The 15,588-nt window shown below is 32.2% G+C and overlaps 1 protein-coding gene across 1 annotated transcript; it reads right to left on the bottom strand.

Annotated features, from left to right (window-relative positions):
- Nucleotides 1-3,549: 3,549 nt before the first annotated feature.
- On the bottom strand, nucleotides 3,550-10,487 carry LOC139882527 (G-type lectin S-receptor-like serine/threonine-protein kinase B120). The gene is made up of 9 exons (XM_071866830.1): nucleotides 10,343-10,487; nucleotides 8,365-8,438; nucleotides 8,105-8,280; nucleotides 7,129-7,514; nucleotides 5,983-6,200; nucleotides 4,589-4,826; nucleotides 4,182-4,419; nucleotides 3,942-4,083; nucleotides 3,550-3,708 (listed from the first exon to the last, which is right to left on the bottom strand). The coding sequence occupies exons 1-9, from the start codon at nucleotides 10,485-10,487 to the stop codon at nucleotides 3,550-3,552; spliced, it is 1,776 nt and encodes a 591-aa protein (XP_071722931.1).
- Between the last annotated feature and the right edge of the window lie 5,101 nt (nucleotides 10,488-15,588).

Genomic DNA, 15,588 nt, shown 5'->3' with positions numbered 1-15,588 from the left:
CATAGGAGAAGAAACTAGAAGTAAGAAACATGAGAAGCACAATGATCATCCATGGGATTCTATTTCTAATTTTCTATTAATTTTATAGACAATAGAGAGACTTTTTTAATTTATTCCAATTGTAATTTAATTGCAAATTTTATTGTCAAATCAACATTCGATACTGGCGGTTTATTAACGAATAATAATTTGATACATGTATTTAAATTTTTTGAGTTTAATTAGGAATCAAGTTATGATTTTAAATCAATCATATTATTCTCTTTTTCTATTCTAATTAGGAAATCAAAACAAAATAAAAACGTAAGAATTCCTAATAAAATTCTATTAATTATTTTTTCCTAATATAATAATTTTATTCCTAATCAATTTCATCTATTATTTAAAAAGATATTTTTAATAAAATTCATATATTATGTTTTCCTATTCCTAATTAAAACGGGTACATCTACCATTTTCCTATTCAAACGGGCATATTATGAAAAAAATCATTCCTAATTAAATTAAAATAGATATTATTTTTTTTTATTTTTCCTTAAACTATTAGTCCTCATAAAAACCCATTATATTTTTTTCATCCTTAATTAAAACGGGCACATATTATTTTTCAAACAATAAGAACAACTAAATTGATTAGATACAATTATAAATTTTATTATAAAATCTTGACACATAACTCTTTACCTTTTTCTATGTTTATTATTTTTGAAAATAAAATAAATTTCAAATTTAATAAGATTGTATATTTTGAAATCAAATCAAAATAATTATAATTGATAGAAAGTTAAAATAATTATTTTTTATAGATTTAATTTAATAATTTTTTATATAAATAATTATTATATAAATTATTATATAATATAATATATATTTAAATTTTTAATTTTTAAAAATACTATATTTCCGTCCAACGGACGGACCCACTGACTAGTTCCACTAATTACAAAGCAAATGCAACACAAAGGTTTGTCAATTTGATCATCATGTCTTGTCAATTCATCTCCATATATTTTTGGTGTAACACTCTTACCAAATCATGGGTCTGAATCCTGAGATAAGATAAAAAGGTATAAACGCCGCGTTTCAATCAAAGCCCCCATTTCTTGTCATTGCATGTATCGTCTCTTTTTATTAGTACTATAAAATGATCGGGCTCAAACTGTCGAAATTTAAGTTGAAAAAATAGGAGCTTGTAGTAGTTGATAATAAAATCACACAAAGGATTTTATTAGCCTCTGATTCAGATGGGTTCATTCAAAACGTTTGGTTACAACTATAGTAATATGAAGTTTAAATTTATTGGCATAACCTAAAATGCAAGGAAAAGGAAAAAGTGTGTATTTATATATTAGTACCTCCGTATCAAAATATATGATATTTGCTATTTAGGACGGTGGTCTAATGATTAACCCATATTTTATAATATTATATATTTTGTTCCTCTAAATAGACATGCATTTAGACAATAATTTTTATTAGATATAAAATGAACCTAAATATCGTATATTTTGCTTCTGATTCAAGACGAACACACCCTTATCGTGTTTCGTCAAGTTATAACTAATAAGAAGTTATAATTAATTGACATAATATACAACTAAAAATGCAAGAAAAATGAAAAGGGTATTTTTGTTAGTTTCATTCAACAAAACTAGTAGCCACACAATTTATAAATACAGTCTGTCTTAATTGGATATTTTTGTTCAAGAATAAAGAGCTCCACATGTTAAAGACTAGTGTGTTCGTTGACGCCCACAAAAGTCTTTTTTTTTTCTAAAGACATATTTTAAGATGTTTATAACAAGACATATCATTTTTCAAACTCAAAACGAACTCGCGCTAAAACAATTTATTGATTCAATTTCTTTTACACGTACGTACGGTTAGTTTTGTACAGTGAGAAGCCAATATTGGCACGAGAGACGTCCCATTCGTAAGACATCGATCAATGAATTAATGTCATGCCAATAATATACTAGGCCCCGACCCAGCTAACCATCTCAATTTTAATGCAAATTAAACCAAATTACACAATAATAAATTAAACAAAAAAATTGATTATGATGCTTACGTGTCGCGTCGCCATTTTCTTTCTATCTAATTTGTCTGTGCTCGATGGTCTTCACTCACTTCTGTACAGTTGGCACCTTTTATTTGCTAATGAATGACTCAGATCTGTTAAATGTCAATCAGTTGCTTTCATTAGAGTTTTAATCGCCAGCTTCCATTAATAGAGACTGGTGGTGGTTAGTTAATTAGTTTGTTAATTACCGCTAATATCTGAATCTAACAACAAAATCTTTATTTACAGCACAAGGCCACATATTCCTAGAGATGACAACACTAAAAATTTGAATCCCAATAGATGACATTCCTAGATATGACAATTCTAATAATTTGTGAATGAATTACTAGAGATTAAAATATTTCTAGAGATGAAAATTTTAATAATTTGAATTTTGGAGAGAGTAGAGAAGACATTCCTAGAGCAATTCTAATCATTTGAATGAATTACCAGAGATGAAAATATTCCTAGAGATGAAAATTAAAATAATTTGAATTTTGTAGAGAGTAGAGACGACATTTCTAAAGATGGCGATTCTAATAATTTGAATTTCTAGAGATCATGACATTCCTAGAGATGATGACAATTCTAATAATTTGAATTGATGTCCGATAGATATTTAATTAACAAAGATCATCGAGCATCAATAACAGAAATTGTCACCAAATTTATATATACTATCATCACTAAGGATTGGATGTAGATTATCAGGATTCATTTCTCATCACTTAAGCCAAATAATTTTGACAAAAGTAGGCTCCTTGGGAATTGGCAGAGTCATCGACTTGTTGCTAATCATCGACACAACCTCGGAATTAATTACATAAATATATGTATACGTGGACAGATTATGTGGAGAAAAATAAGAAAATCGAACGCACCATGTTCGATCTTCATTCCTAATAGTTGATTAGGCTTACTAATCCGATTATCATTACCCAAAGCATAATCGAACATAATATTTTCGATTTTAAACCACCATAATCGAACATGATGTGTTCGGTTTTGAAGTATAATCGAACACCGTGTTTTCGATTTTGGTTGAGGAGTAGGAAGACACAATACATATGCATGCACATTAATTAATTACCTTAAAGTTAAATAACTGATCAATGAAATTGGAAAGGGAGTAGGAAGACACAATACATATGCATGCACATTAATTAATTACCTCCATTGTTTATAATTAATTACCTTAAAGTTAAATAACTGATCAATGAAGTTGGAAAGGGAGTAGGAAGACACAATACATATGCATGCACATTAATTAATTACCTTAAAGTTAAACAATGGAAAGCAAAACCAAAACGAAGACATGGTATTCGATTATGTATTTGTAAAAATCGAAAACACCATCTTCGATTATGAAGATAATCGAAAACACCATATTCGATTATGGTTTATGGTTTAAGCATAATAATCACGCCTTAACCAAAATCGAACACAGTGTTTTCGATTTCACTATATCCGTTTACCATTCGCACTCACACAACCTCGGACATCATCGGCCGGTCATCAGCGCTTTGTTGAACGCACAATAGACCAACTTGAACACATCGGAAGACTTCTTCATCAGAGTATACTTGTCCTAATCCAGGTTCAACCATTTCCACACATCTCATATTTTTCCATAATTCCCATGCCTGATCAAATAACGTTTCTGTAAATTTTGCGATTTAAGAAAAACTGGAGTAAAAATATCATCAGGGAATTTTTTTTAGTTTGAAGAAAATAATACTACCTCCGTCCCAAAATAGATACAAATTTTTTCAATACAAATAATATTACAAATAAGGATTAAAAAAATGGCCGAATCAAATCGTTTCACCTACCTATAATCCGCTAATAAAACTCTAGCATCAGGGGATATACTTACATATCCAAGCACATTTTCTGACGAACACAGACTGCCACATTTCTTGCCCGTAACTATAGCCAGTACTAGGACTCCAAAGCTGAAAACGTCGGATTTCTCGGAAAATAAACCATCTATGGCATATTCAGGAGACATATATCCACTGTTACATAACAATCATCAGTAAATCAAATGACAAAATAATTATCAGCTAGCTAAAATTAATATAATCTTTGAGCCCTAAAAAAATTATGTACTTACTATGTTCCAACAATTCTTCCAGTTTCGGCTTCGGATACATTATCTCCAAAAACGCATGCCGTACCAAAATCGGATATCTTGGGTATCATATTACTGTCCAATAGAACATTACTAGCTTTCAAATCCCTATGAATAATTTTCAACCTAGAATGCTTATGAAGGTAAAGAAGTCCCTGAGCTATCCCTTCAATAATGCTAAATCGTATCTTCCAGTCTAGTAAATGTCGTTTTGTTGTGTCTGTTAAGAAATTGAAAGCAACAACGAAACATGTAATTAGAAACCTTGATTTGATTAAAAGCCAATACAAAATTTGTGGTCTAATGTTTAAGACGTCGTCTACCTCTTTGAGAGATTGAAAGTTTGTATACAAAACAAAATTAAACTCGAAATAAATGAACTTAATTACCATAAAGGAAAGCATCCAAGCTTTTGTTTGGTAAGTACTCATAAACTAAGATCCTCTCTTCATCATGAATGCAACAACCTAAAAGTCTAACAAGATTTCTGTGTTGGAGTTTGGAAATCAATAACACTTCAGTTTTGAATTCCTTCGGTCCTTGTTTAGAGCCTTGACTGAGCCTTTTCACGGCTATTTCACGCCCATCGTACAATGTCCCAAATGGAGTTAATCGAATACTTGGGGCCTAAATCTAAGACAAACAGTACATGAATCAAAATCGTTTCATCAAAACACACTACCCATGTCCTCATTATTAGTAAGTGAAAGTTCGTTCCGATCTGTTTCGACAGATAATCGCGACTGTGCTAACAGGCACGCGTCAGCACAGAATAACAAACAGTACGATAAAGTAAATAACACAGGGAATTGTTAACGCAATTCGATTTCCCTACTCTGCGGGGCCAAGCCCAGAGGTAAACAGCATTCCACTATATTTGAAACAATAGGACAATACTCGTGGTTACAATTCGCAAATCTATAACCTATCTCCTATTTTCCTAGTGTATTCCTTGCTTACCTAAACGGCCTAATCTCCTATTAGGACTTACAACGTTGCCTGCACCAATCGGGTGAGGACTTCACGCAACCCTTTTTCAGATATACGTTGCCACACCAACCGGGTATGGACTTCACGCGACCCTTTTTCAGATACACGCGGATCTAACACTCCACTATTCTCGTAACTCTCTCTAGCTACTAAGTGATCTTCTTAACCCCCTTAAGAAGCGTGAAAGGATCATCCAGCCAATTATGTCTTCTGTCTTTTATACTTGATGCAGCCCCATTATGAATAAGACTCTTTAACCAAAACGACAATCACATTCCTAATCGGAATAGGTCTTCTTCTCCTTCATTAAACCGGAAGTCAATCCCTTTAGAATAGAAACTGTATTGACTTCTTTACTGAATAGGAAAACAACTCTCTTTTCCTAAAATTCATTCCTTGTTAGATTAGGAATTGTATCCCATAAGAATCTTCCTTTTAATTTAATTCCTTTTTAGATTAGGAATCAAATAAGTCTTCTTCATGGATTAGGAAATCCATATTTAAATCAAATCAAATCATATCACCATAAGGATTCTGTAATTTATTGGTTTCCACACGTGACTTGTGCTGTGAGAAGGAATCAAATCTTTTGCATAATGGTTTTGACGAAAATAGCCAACTTACATAAACTGCTGCAGACGTGTGTTAACAGAACAGCGAGCACAGGTTAGTAGCACAGACAGTTTGTCTCAACAGTAAGTAAAAATGCAAGGTAAACAAAACCTCGCCCATTTTTCTTTGAAGTTTGAAATTTATATTGACAATTAACTATGAATTACAGAATTATGCTTACCTTGTAAACATGCCCAAAACCTCCCCTACCAAGAAAACTTTGCTCGCAAAAGTTGTCCGTCGCAATTTTTATAGTCCAAAAACCGAAGAAAGGCTGCTCGCGATTTTTTATTTTTCCTCTCGAATCAGAATTGTGTACATTGTCATCATGAAGGAGATCGCCAACCATTTCTGTGCCAAACTCATACATGTCGACGGCCTCATCATTGTCATATCCATCTTCTCATACATACATACACACATAAATCCATCAATATTTAGTTATATTTGTGCTCTTGAAAATAAAATAAATATATAGTATATGCTTATGTGTCCTTAATTATTTGTCATTTTTTTTATGCAAATGCATAGGAAAATGATAAATAATTAGGGATGAAGGTAGTATATGTATTATAAATAGATTACCAGCTTGTCGGTATCGTTTTATTCTCCACAGCAAGCAGAAGATCATCACAACAAGCAAGGAAGCAGCCATGGTCGAACCTCCTATGATTAATCCTTTATGTATTTTTCTTTTACGTCTATCTTGCTTGGCTGACAATATAATGAATTTTATTTACAATAATAATAGGTCTCTAGCTAGCTAGCTACTTTTAATAAACAGATCGTTCAAATGTTCAATATTCTTCTAAACAATGAGCTCTGGTACGTAGTAGCAACTTTAATGAAGTTTAAAATGATCTAGTGCAATTAAAGTTTCATATCTATTACTTTACTTTTTTCGGTCCATTTCAAATGTCGTATAATAAAATTTATTTGGATTTTTTTTAACTAACATTTTATATATGAATCTGTATATATATTTGACATGGCCTTTCAAATCACATGTCTAATTTAAAAGTTTAATTATTATATTCGCATAAAAACATGTATAGTTACTTGCAAATCTTATTTTTATATCTCATTAAAACTAATTGATTGACTAAACATGTATGGTATTGGAGTAATAAATAAAAGAAGATTTGTCATGTTCCATTATACTCTCTCCGTCCCAAAATAAATGTAAATTTTTCAATATAAAATACATATAAAAATTTGCATCTATTTTGGGCAGAAGTAGTATATAGCAAAGAAATGATGAAATCCAATTCCAGGAAAGTCAATACATTATACAACCATACATAGTAGGATGATTAGTGTAATTTACCTTTTTGTAGCACAACACTCCGTCTTACGTACAAAATTAACCTTGTTATTCCTTCACCGGGTTTGACAAGAGCTGGAACAACGTCTTTTTGATAGAACAGGCAAGATGCTTCCATTTCAAAGAAATCGTATGCAACACAAGAACATTCCTTTCTGCATATCTCACGACAGTCACTAACTAGGGAAAGGCTTTTACCGGTCAACGAATTATCCGGTGTAATTATATCATTTATCCCATATTGTTCAAAATCATTTGACCCTGAGCCTTTGCAGTTTGACGGCTTAGGGCCAGGGATACAACCTTGGGATCGTTCAGAACTATCGAATCCCGGGCTCTCATCACAGTATGCAAATTTGTCGCCCTCAACGTCATTCGCATCAATGTAGCTTCCGATATAAAACAATGTCCCAAATGGAGTTAATCAAATACTTGGAGAATCATACCCATCAATCCCCAAAAATTCAAAGTAACTACTATCCTTGTTCTGGACAAAATTGAAATTACCAGCCAAATAAGGAAATCATTTTCCAATAGTATCCCAAGTTCCACTACTCCAGAATGGTGTACCTCGTCGAGAAATTACAATCTGCTTTTTCGTGATGTTAGGATCCATTCCTAAAGAGAATGCTCCCTTTTTGGTTATGTAGCTAGTCAACAGTAATTGAGACTATTATCAATTCCTATTCTCATTCTTGGTATGATTGTATCAGTCGGATAATCAATACTCTGCCAGACGATTTGCTTCCTGGCAATGGCGAAGCTATGTGTACCCATGGGTGTTCAAATGAACACCCAAACATTTGGGGAAAAAACTAATTTATATTTTAAATATAAATATTTATAGATTAATTAAAGTTAATAAATTATAACTTCTCTATAATTATTTTGGATTAAAAATTTTGAACACCCAAAAAAATTTTTCTATCTTCGCCCCGGCTTCCTGGTGCGTAAAACTAAGTTTCCGGTATTAGTTAACGATAAAGTTATATCATCTCCTTTAGCAGGATTTCCTTTATTGATGATGATCAATGGACGATCGTCTTTGTAGAGTGTCATGTAGCCAGCTTGAGAGATGTTGAAAGTTTTAAACGAATTATCCGGAATAGGATTATCCCGGTTAGCTATCCAAGTGGGATTATATACGTCTTCGGACTGAATAGGATTATGATCCTTATAATTGATACCTAAGTAATGTGGTTCGGAAGAGTCAGTAAGGTAGAAAGAAAAAATGAATACCTTGTTTGGAGATTGCAACATCTCATCGCTTCCTCGTAGCTCTTCTCCTGGTCGGAGTTTATCCAATATTTTTGCTCCACAATTATTAAAACATAATGAGAAAAGAATATACAAACAAAAACAATAATATCCAATCCAAGAATATCTATCCATCCTCATTTTCTATCTGAATTTTTTGATATATGAATGATCAAACTTAGAAATACCTCAACTACATACTTCAAAAAGAAGAACATATCATTATTACTACCTCCCTAACCTTATGCTGTTATTGGAAATTTGAGCTGGATTCAATGTCTTTAGTAATTAACTAATCGTTGGATCTAAAGAATCAATTAAGTAATTAATCGAGTAATAATTAAAAGGTGTGAAAACAATAGATAATATAATTCTCAGCAAGTGTCCATAAAACAAAACAAAAGTGGACTTACTTTAAGAAAACGTGAATCATTTATACCATATATCAGTATAATATTAAGACTATGAGTCCTTATATATTTTCATGTTAATTCTATCGTTAGTAAAATATTGGTTCGCGAATCGTTAACTTTTAAATATGATCATAAATATTGTTATGAACGAAAATGAACATAATTAAATATAATAGCTCATTTTGATTCATTTTTAAACTCATTTACTAATTCCATCATGCTTTTAGTTTCATTTTCGATTTATTTAATCAAAACACAACTGATTTTTATTTTTATGTTTACTTACAATCATTTAAATTAAAAAATTGTGACATAATTCGATTAGTTCCAAATTTTAATAAATATGAACATGAACATGAACGATCTTATTAAGACAAAGATCGAATATTCTATTTTTAGCCTGCTACAAGCCTGTAAGAACAACAGATTAACAGAGACACCCTTCCTTTACATTGCTTAGTCTTTTGGAAAAACGATATAGCTACTACACACTCCATCCCTCATTAATTGTCGCGTTAAACGCAACAACGGAGGTAGTAATATGCTCATATTGTGTCATCCCATAATTTTTCTTATTTTTGGTGCAAAGCACGTGAGAACATGTGAATGCAAAAAACATAATCTTAATTATTCTACTATTACCGTCCATTAGCCGTACTATTCCACCTTAATCTCATCAATAATAAATATATATAATGTTTGGGCTTTTAGACATATAAAACTTTATTTTTGAATTGAGCCCATATCTTCAAAATTGGCTTGAAGCCCATTACAACAGCACGCGTGAATTCACACGTGTTTCGCCTTCTTGTTCTAAGAACACTACCGATACAAAGTTTTTTATATAGAGATTCTTAACAATTCTTTCCGTCACATCGACGAAAATTAAACGGAAAGAGAAAAAATCAAAAAATTTATCAACTAAAAAATCTATATAATCAAATACATGAATACTCAATAAGATTTATTCCTTCCGTTTCAAAATAAATGCAAACTTTTATATAAATATTATATTAAAAAATGTGCATCTATTTTAAGACGTATTATATATTTTTAATATAACAAATTATTTATTTAAAATTAATACTATTATTAAATATTAAATAATAAATTAGGAGAGATAATGTAATGGATCAATAAAATAGAAGAGAGATATAAGAAATTCACTTGAAAATAAAAAAATTCTTCCGATTTATTTTAATACATATTAAAATTTTTTATGTGTTTATGTGTCACGTAAAAAATTCACAAAAACTTGTATAGAAAGTGGTCTAAATTAGGGATGGGCAAAAATCGAACCGAAATAACCGAAACCGATTGTAATTTCAGATATTTCGGTTTTGGCTTCGGTTTCGGAAATTTTGGCTTTTCGATTTTCGGTTATTTCTATTCGGTTTGGTTTCGGTGGTGGAAATTTTGGCTTTTCTGTTTTCGGTTCTCGGTTAAACCGAACCGACCACATTAAACAAAGATCAGATATTAAATCGGGTATTTGGAATTTAAATTAGGGTTTCCTACTCCTGACTCATCATCACACATTCACATACCTCCCAATCGAACCTTCTTCGCTATCGCTATCCTTTCCATAGCTTCTCCGACTATACAAAACGGAGTCAATAAAGGAAAGAATCGGACTAGCAATGGCGGTTTGTGGAGTCTGTCAATGGATACCGACGAAGTCGATGGCGTCATGGCGAGATAGAAATTAAAACGGTGAAGACCGTCACGGTGGTGGCTGCAATTGGTCAGATGTGGAATTTGTTCAGGGATGATAATATATGATGATCTCGGTCTCAATTTCGACGAAAATAACGGGCTCGATTTCACTTTCGAAGATCTCGTAAGCTCCAACACGCCAATCTCTGGATTCAGGAAGCTCCGTCATTTGCGGTGGCGATTTGGTCGCTTCCGACGGTGTTGACGTGGCTGTATTTTGAAAGACGAGCGTGGATGGAGGCGTAGATAGAGGAAACAACTGTGGCGAGTTGGCGTTAAGTAGCGGAGGAGACGAAAGAGGCAGATGAGAGATAGTGCTCTCTGCCAAATTTGGTTTGTAGAGGATTATTTTTTATATTCTAAAGGTCCCTGTATAATTTTTTGTTTCAATAACATCCCTGATTTTTGTTCTTAATTTTTAATCGGTTAACCGAATTTTTCGGTTGCGGCAAAACTGAATTTTCGGTTTTCGGTTATGCTCGGTTTTAACCGACACCGAACCGATGCCCACTCCTACGTGGAGATTAGAGAACGTTCTAGATCTGATTTTTCTGTGTGATATATATATATATATATTTTCAATTAAGTTCGTTATTTTAGTTATTTTAAAATTTATTTCGGTTATTTTCGGTTTAAACCGAGACCGAACCGAAAATCATGTTTTTCAATTTTCAGTTCGGTTCGATTATATTCGGTTTTAACCAAAATCGAACCGATGCCCACCCCTAAACGCAGGATGTCCATGAGGTTGTTTCTGTTACTGAGACAAGTCACCATTAACAAATACATCATCTATGTTTAAGTTAACAGAATGAAAATAAACAACTACTCTTAAATTGGAAAACTTAAAATAAGGTAATTTTTTGAATGAGCTATTAAATAAAAAATCTCATCTCATCCTTTACAATAATGTTGCTAATATATATAGCTTTGAAAGTTTGCTAATTTATTATATACATATGGTTATATTATAGGTACTCGCCAAATGTGAAAGAAATTAAAGTCATCGGAAAGTCAGGAGAGCGAGGTTATATTATTTGCGAGACAAGCTTCCAAAGCTCTCTACTTTCAAATGATGAAAAAAGACTAGCACTTTTTTGTTTGAGCTAGTTTTGTTTCTTGTTGTTTAGATAACATTTTTCATTGTCTTGTATCCCAAGAAAAAGAGGAAAAATTTTTCTAAATTCATCGGATAAAGTATCTTTTGTGAAAATTACTTGATGTGTAAGCTAATCTTCTTATAACATTAGAAGAGTATAATCATGAATCATTCTTTTCGAAGCTATAAAAATTTGTTCATATTTATTTTAACATATCTTTTCACAACCAACCATAACATAGTCGAACGGTTAACGCATCATGTTTCTTCTTCGATGTTGTTGGCACTATATTAAAATAAAAAAAAAATAAAAAAAAACCTATCTTTTCACATAATAATTCATTGGTTGTCCTCCACTAGTGTACCCTTATGTAAGGGTAAAAGAATATAGTTCTTCTGGATGACTTTTAATAACTTTATAATTAAAAAATGTCAATAATGGGCTTGGCATTATTCTAAACAATAATTTGATTTAAAAGAATAATTTCTATGTTATTCTCTTGCTTTTATAAAGTTAAAGTTAATTCGTAAAGATTACTTTCAAAGAATTAGGGAGAGACCATGGGGATAAAAACTTTTACAAAGTATTAATTTGTTGGGAAATTTATCCAAAATGAATTTCTTTTCATCATGCAAAGAATACGATCCTGCTTTTCTTATTTCACTTGGTATTTGTCGATTTCTGAAAACATATAATTTTGATGATGTTTGGCTCATGTTCCGAATATCAAATGAACACACTCTTTACCATATAATCGTAGATGGATGTAATGGGTTGATATTGATTGGAGCAGGCCTGGCGATTTGTTTGATTAATGAGTACCGTAGAACATCCTTAAAATAATACTCGATATTACTAACCTCATATAATTAATAAAGTTTCTGATCTCAAAATCATATTTCATATATAATTATATATATATCGGTAAATTAAATTAATTAATAACTTTATTTAATTTATAAAATTATATAAAATCCTATAAATTCTGACATTATTTAATTTAATTTAAAGTTATGTTTATTTATTTATTGAAAAAGAAAATTCCTAGAGAACTTGTGCCCTGCCTTTTAATTTGGTTTTCATTTTTTTAACAAAGGAAACATGCCACCTTTTGTGCTGGCCACACAGTTTAAAGTTTAAGTTTAGATGCTATAAATAGTTAATCACGTACCTCAAAAATCCAATCCAAACGCAAACCAAAAACTTTCTTCACAAAGTCATTAATTTGCTCACTCACAATTCATACTTTGTTTTCCTTTTGTTTTGATCAATATGGCGGATTCGGAAAACAAGAGCTCTATTGACGCTGTGAAACCAGCAGAAGAGGCAGAGGTTGTCGTCGCCGATGAGGTTGAAGATGACAATCCGGTCTCCGATTGTCAGCCAACGGCTGAAGGATTGGTTGGTTATTTTTTCATTTTACTCCATATACCATTTAGACATGTCTGATTTTATACTTATAATAATACTACTTCGATTATATTATCATGTTGATATATATAATAGTTCGATAAGCAAGGAAATACTATGATTTTTTAATTATTTTTGTGAAATTTTTTGAGTGTATAAACACGTCTCGATATGTATGTGTAAGTTTTATGCTTGTGCCATAAAATTTCAATATTTTTCTTTTTCATAATAGGATACTATATGTACTATTAATTCCTTCGACTATAAATAATTAACACTAGTATTTTCTTTTTTGTTCATTGATAAAATTAGATGTTCTAGATTATAATTTTATTTAAATCCATCCATCTACACAAAGTGTCCGTTATATTTTAATTTTCAATTATTCATAGACGAAGTAATAATAGACGCGTACTAATACATGTATTTTCGTAAAATATATATATATATATGTATGTATATATGATTTCAGCTGAGCGAGGAGGAGGAAAAAACTATTGAAGTAAAGGAGGCTGAAGAACCAGCGGCGGAAGAAACAAGCACGACTGACTGAGTAGTCATTAGGGAGGATGAGAAAAACATGTATAGTATTATAGTGTGATTATCGCCTTGTGCACGGGATATATATATATATATATATCTTTCTATTTTGTTTTGTTTGTTCATGATTAAGTCAGTGTTTTATGTTGTTTATTTGACATATCTATGTTTAATTAAGGTTGTTATTTATATTTATATTTTTTCCTTCTCTTCACTTTTGAATGTTAAATTAAGAGAAAATGTAAATAAATACATTAAATAAATATCAATGTATTTATTTATTTTAATATAAGAATGAATTAGAATAATACAAAACCTATATATAAATCTATGGATGGACAATTTGCATATATTACTACCACAGACCACAGTATATTTTACAAAATAATAAATATTTTGCATCATATACAGTATTTGCATATTACCGTATATACTGTGCTAAGTTCTCAATTGAGTTTATTTTTCGTTAATCTTTTCTTTAATGAAATAAAATCTCTATTTTTTTTTTATGTTAATATGAAAATTTCAATTAAACGAAACCGTCCGCTTGGACAAAGAAATGTACATCAACAGGCAAATTGCCATGATCGAAAGTCATACTAGACCTGTTTAGAAAATTATGGGCAAGACAATCTGCGACTTTATTACTAAGTCTACTAACATAATTAAACTGCAGAATATCAAAATGTGACTCCATCTTCTTCAGCTCAATATATAATTAAAACACCACAACTCAATGCACTCTTGCCCTTAGATTGAAGTTTCCGTATCAAAAGTTGACAATCTCCCTCGATCATTACCTTCCGTGCTCCTAATCGACAAGCTAAATCCAATGCCTGCTTTGCTGCACACGATTCAACATGCAACGCGTCCTCAGCGTTTCCAATACTACCCGCAATAGCTGCCAAGACACGACCCTCTGCATTTCTTGCAACTACACCATATCGATTGATGCATCGAAGTTTAACTTCACCATATCCAAGTCTGGTGGCTTCCATCGATTGTCGACTGCCTGACAGCTCTCTGACACCCTGTCCGAGACCTCTATGGCGAAGATTATCTTTGGTGGCAAGGACTCCTTTACACAAACGCCAATAGAAAGCACGAGTATTCGGCGGTAAAGGCACCGACCAAAGCTTCTGTTGAGTTTATCAAACATAATAATAGAGAAATTGAGAGAAAGTTCTTTCTTCATTCAATAAGATAAGTTTTACAACACTAGAGTACATCTATTTATACAAGTGTTGGAAAATCTAATCTAGATTTTATTATATATTCAACAGTGACATCTATCTAAGTTGTAGAAGAGTATGGTAGAGTATGGTGGGTGGCAGGCCGGAATGGCCTGCTTCCGATGGAGTGGAGTGAAAGAAATGTCTGGTGGAGGCATGGTGACGATTTGACCAGCTTGAGCTGAGAAAAACACTTCAGGCCCCAAAAATAAAAAGGAATGGACAGTAAGCCCAAAAACGAGAGAAATGGGCTGAGTCCAAAAATGGACAGTAAGCCCAAAAACGAGAGAAATGGGCTGAGTCCAAAAATTGGTTTGCCAGAAACGTGATTGACTTTAGCGTGATCATCTTCTTCTTCCTTCATCTTCTTCTTCTATCAGGCATAGCATTTCAACAGCCCCCTTCAAGCTGGAGTTTTTGCAAGTCAAGAACTCCAAGCTTGGACAATAGAAAACGAAATGCTGGGCCTCTCTGAGATTTTGTAAAAAAATCAGCGATTTGAGAAGAAGAGGCGATTGGAATCAGCTGAATCGAACCGGATCGGACGTGATTGCGAATGATGTGACAATCAATTTCGATGTGCTTCGTTCGTTCGTGGAAAACCGCATTACGAGCGATGTGCATCGCTGATTGATTGTCACAATGAAGTAGAGAAGCTTGCGGGTGATCGATTCCGAGATCAGCGAGAAGAAAACGAATCCATTGAAGTTCACACGCTGTCATGGCCATAGCTCTATATTCGGCTTCAGCTGATGATCGGGAAACCGTTGATTGCTTCTTCGATTTCCAGGAGAT

Source organism: Rutidosis leptorrhynchoides, unplaced genomic scaffold (genome assembly GCF_046630445.1).
Source record: "Rutidosis leptorrhynchoides isolate AG116_Rl617_1_P2 unplaced genomic scaffold, CSIRO_AGI_Rlap_v1 contig28, whole genome shotgun sequence".
Classification (NCBI taxonomy): Eukaryota; Viridiplantae; Streptophyta; class Magnoliopsida; order Asterales; family Asteraceae; genus Rutidosis; species Rutidosis leptorrhynchoides.
This window is presented reverse-complemented; position numbering and strand designations above follow the sequence as displayed.

Excerpts from the sequence above, each read along its gene's own strand:
- LOC139882527 (XM_071866830.1), bottom strand. The coding sequence starts at position 10,487 with ATGACGCCATCGACTTCGTCGGTATCCATTGACAGACTCCACAAACCG. Across the intron at positions 7,515-8,104 it reads GGAGATGATATAACTTTATC|CTACATTGATGCGAATGACG; the intron begins GTTAACTAATAC and ends TTATATCGGAAG. Across the intron at positions 3,709-3,941 it reads CAGAAAATGTGCTTGGATAT|GCATGGGAATTATGGAAAAA; the intron begins GTAAGTATATCC and ends TTATTTGATCAG.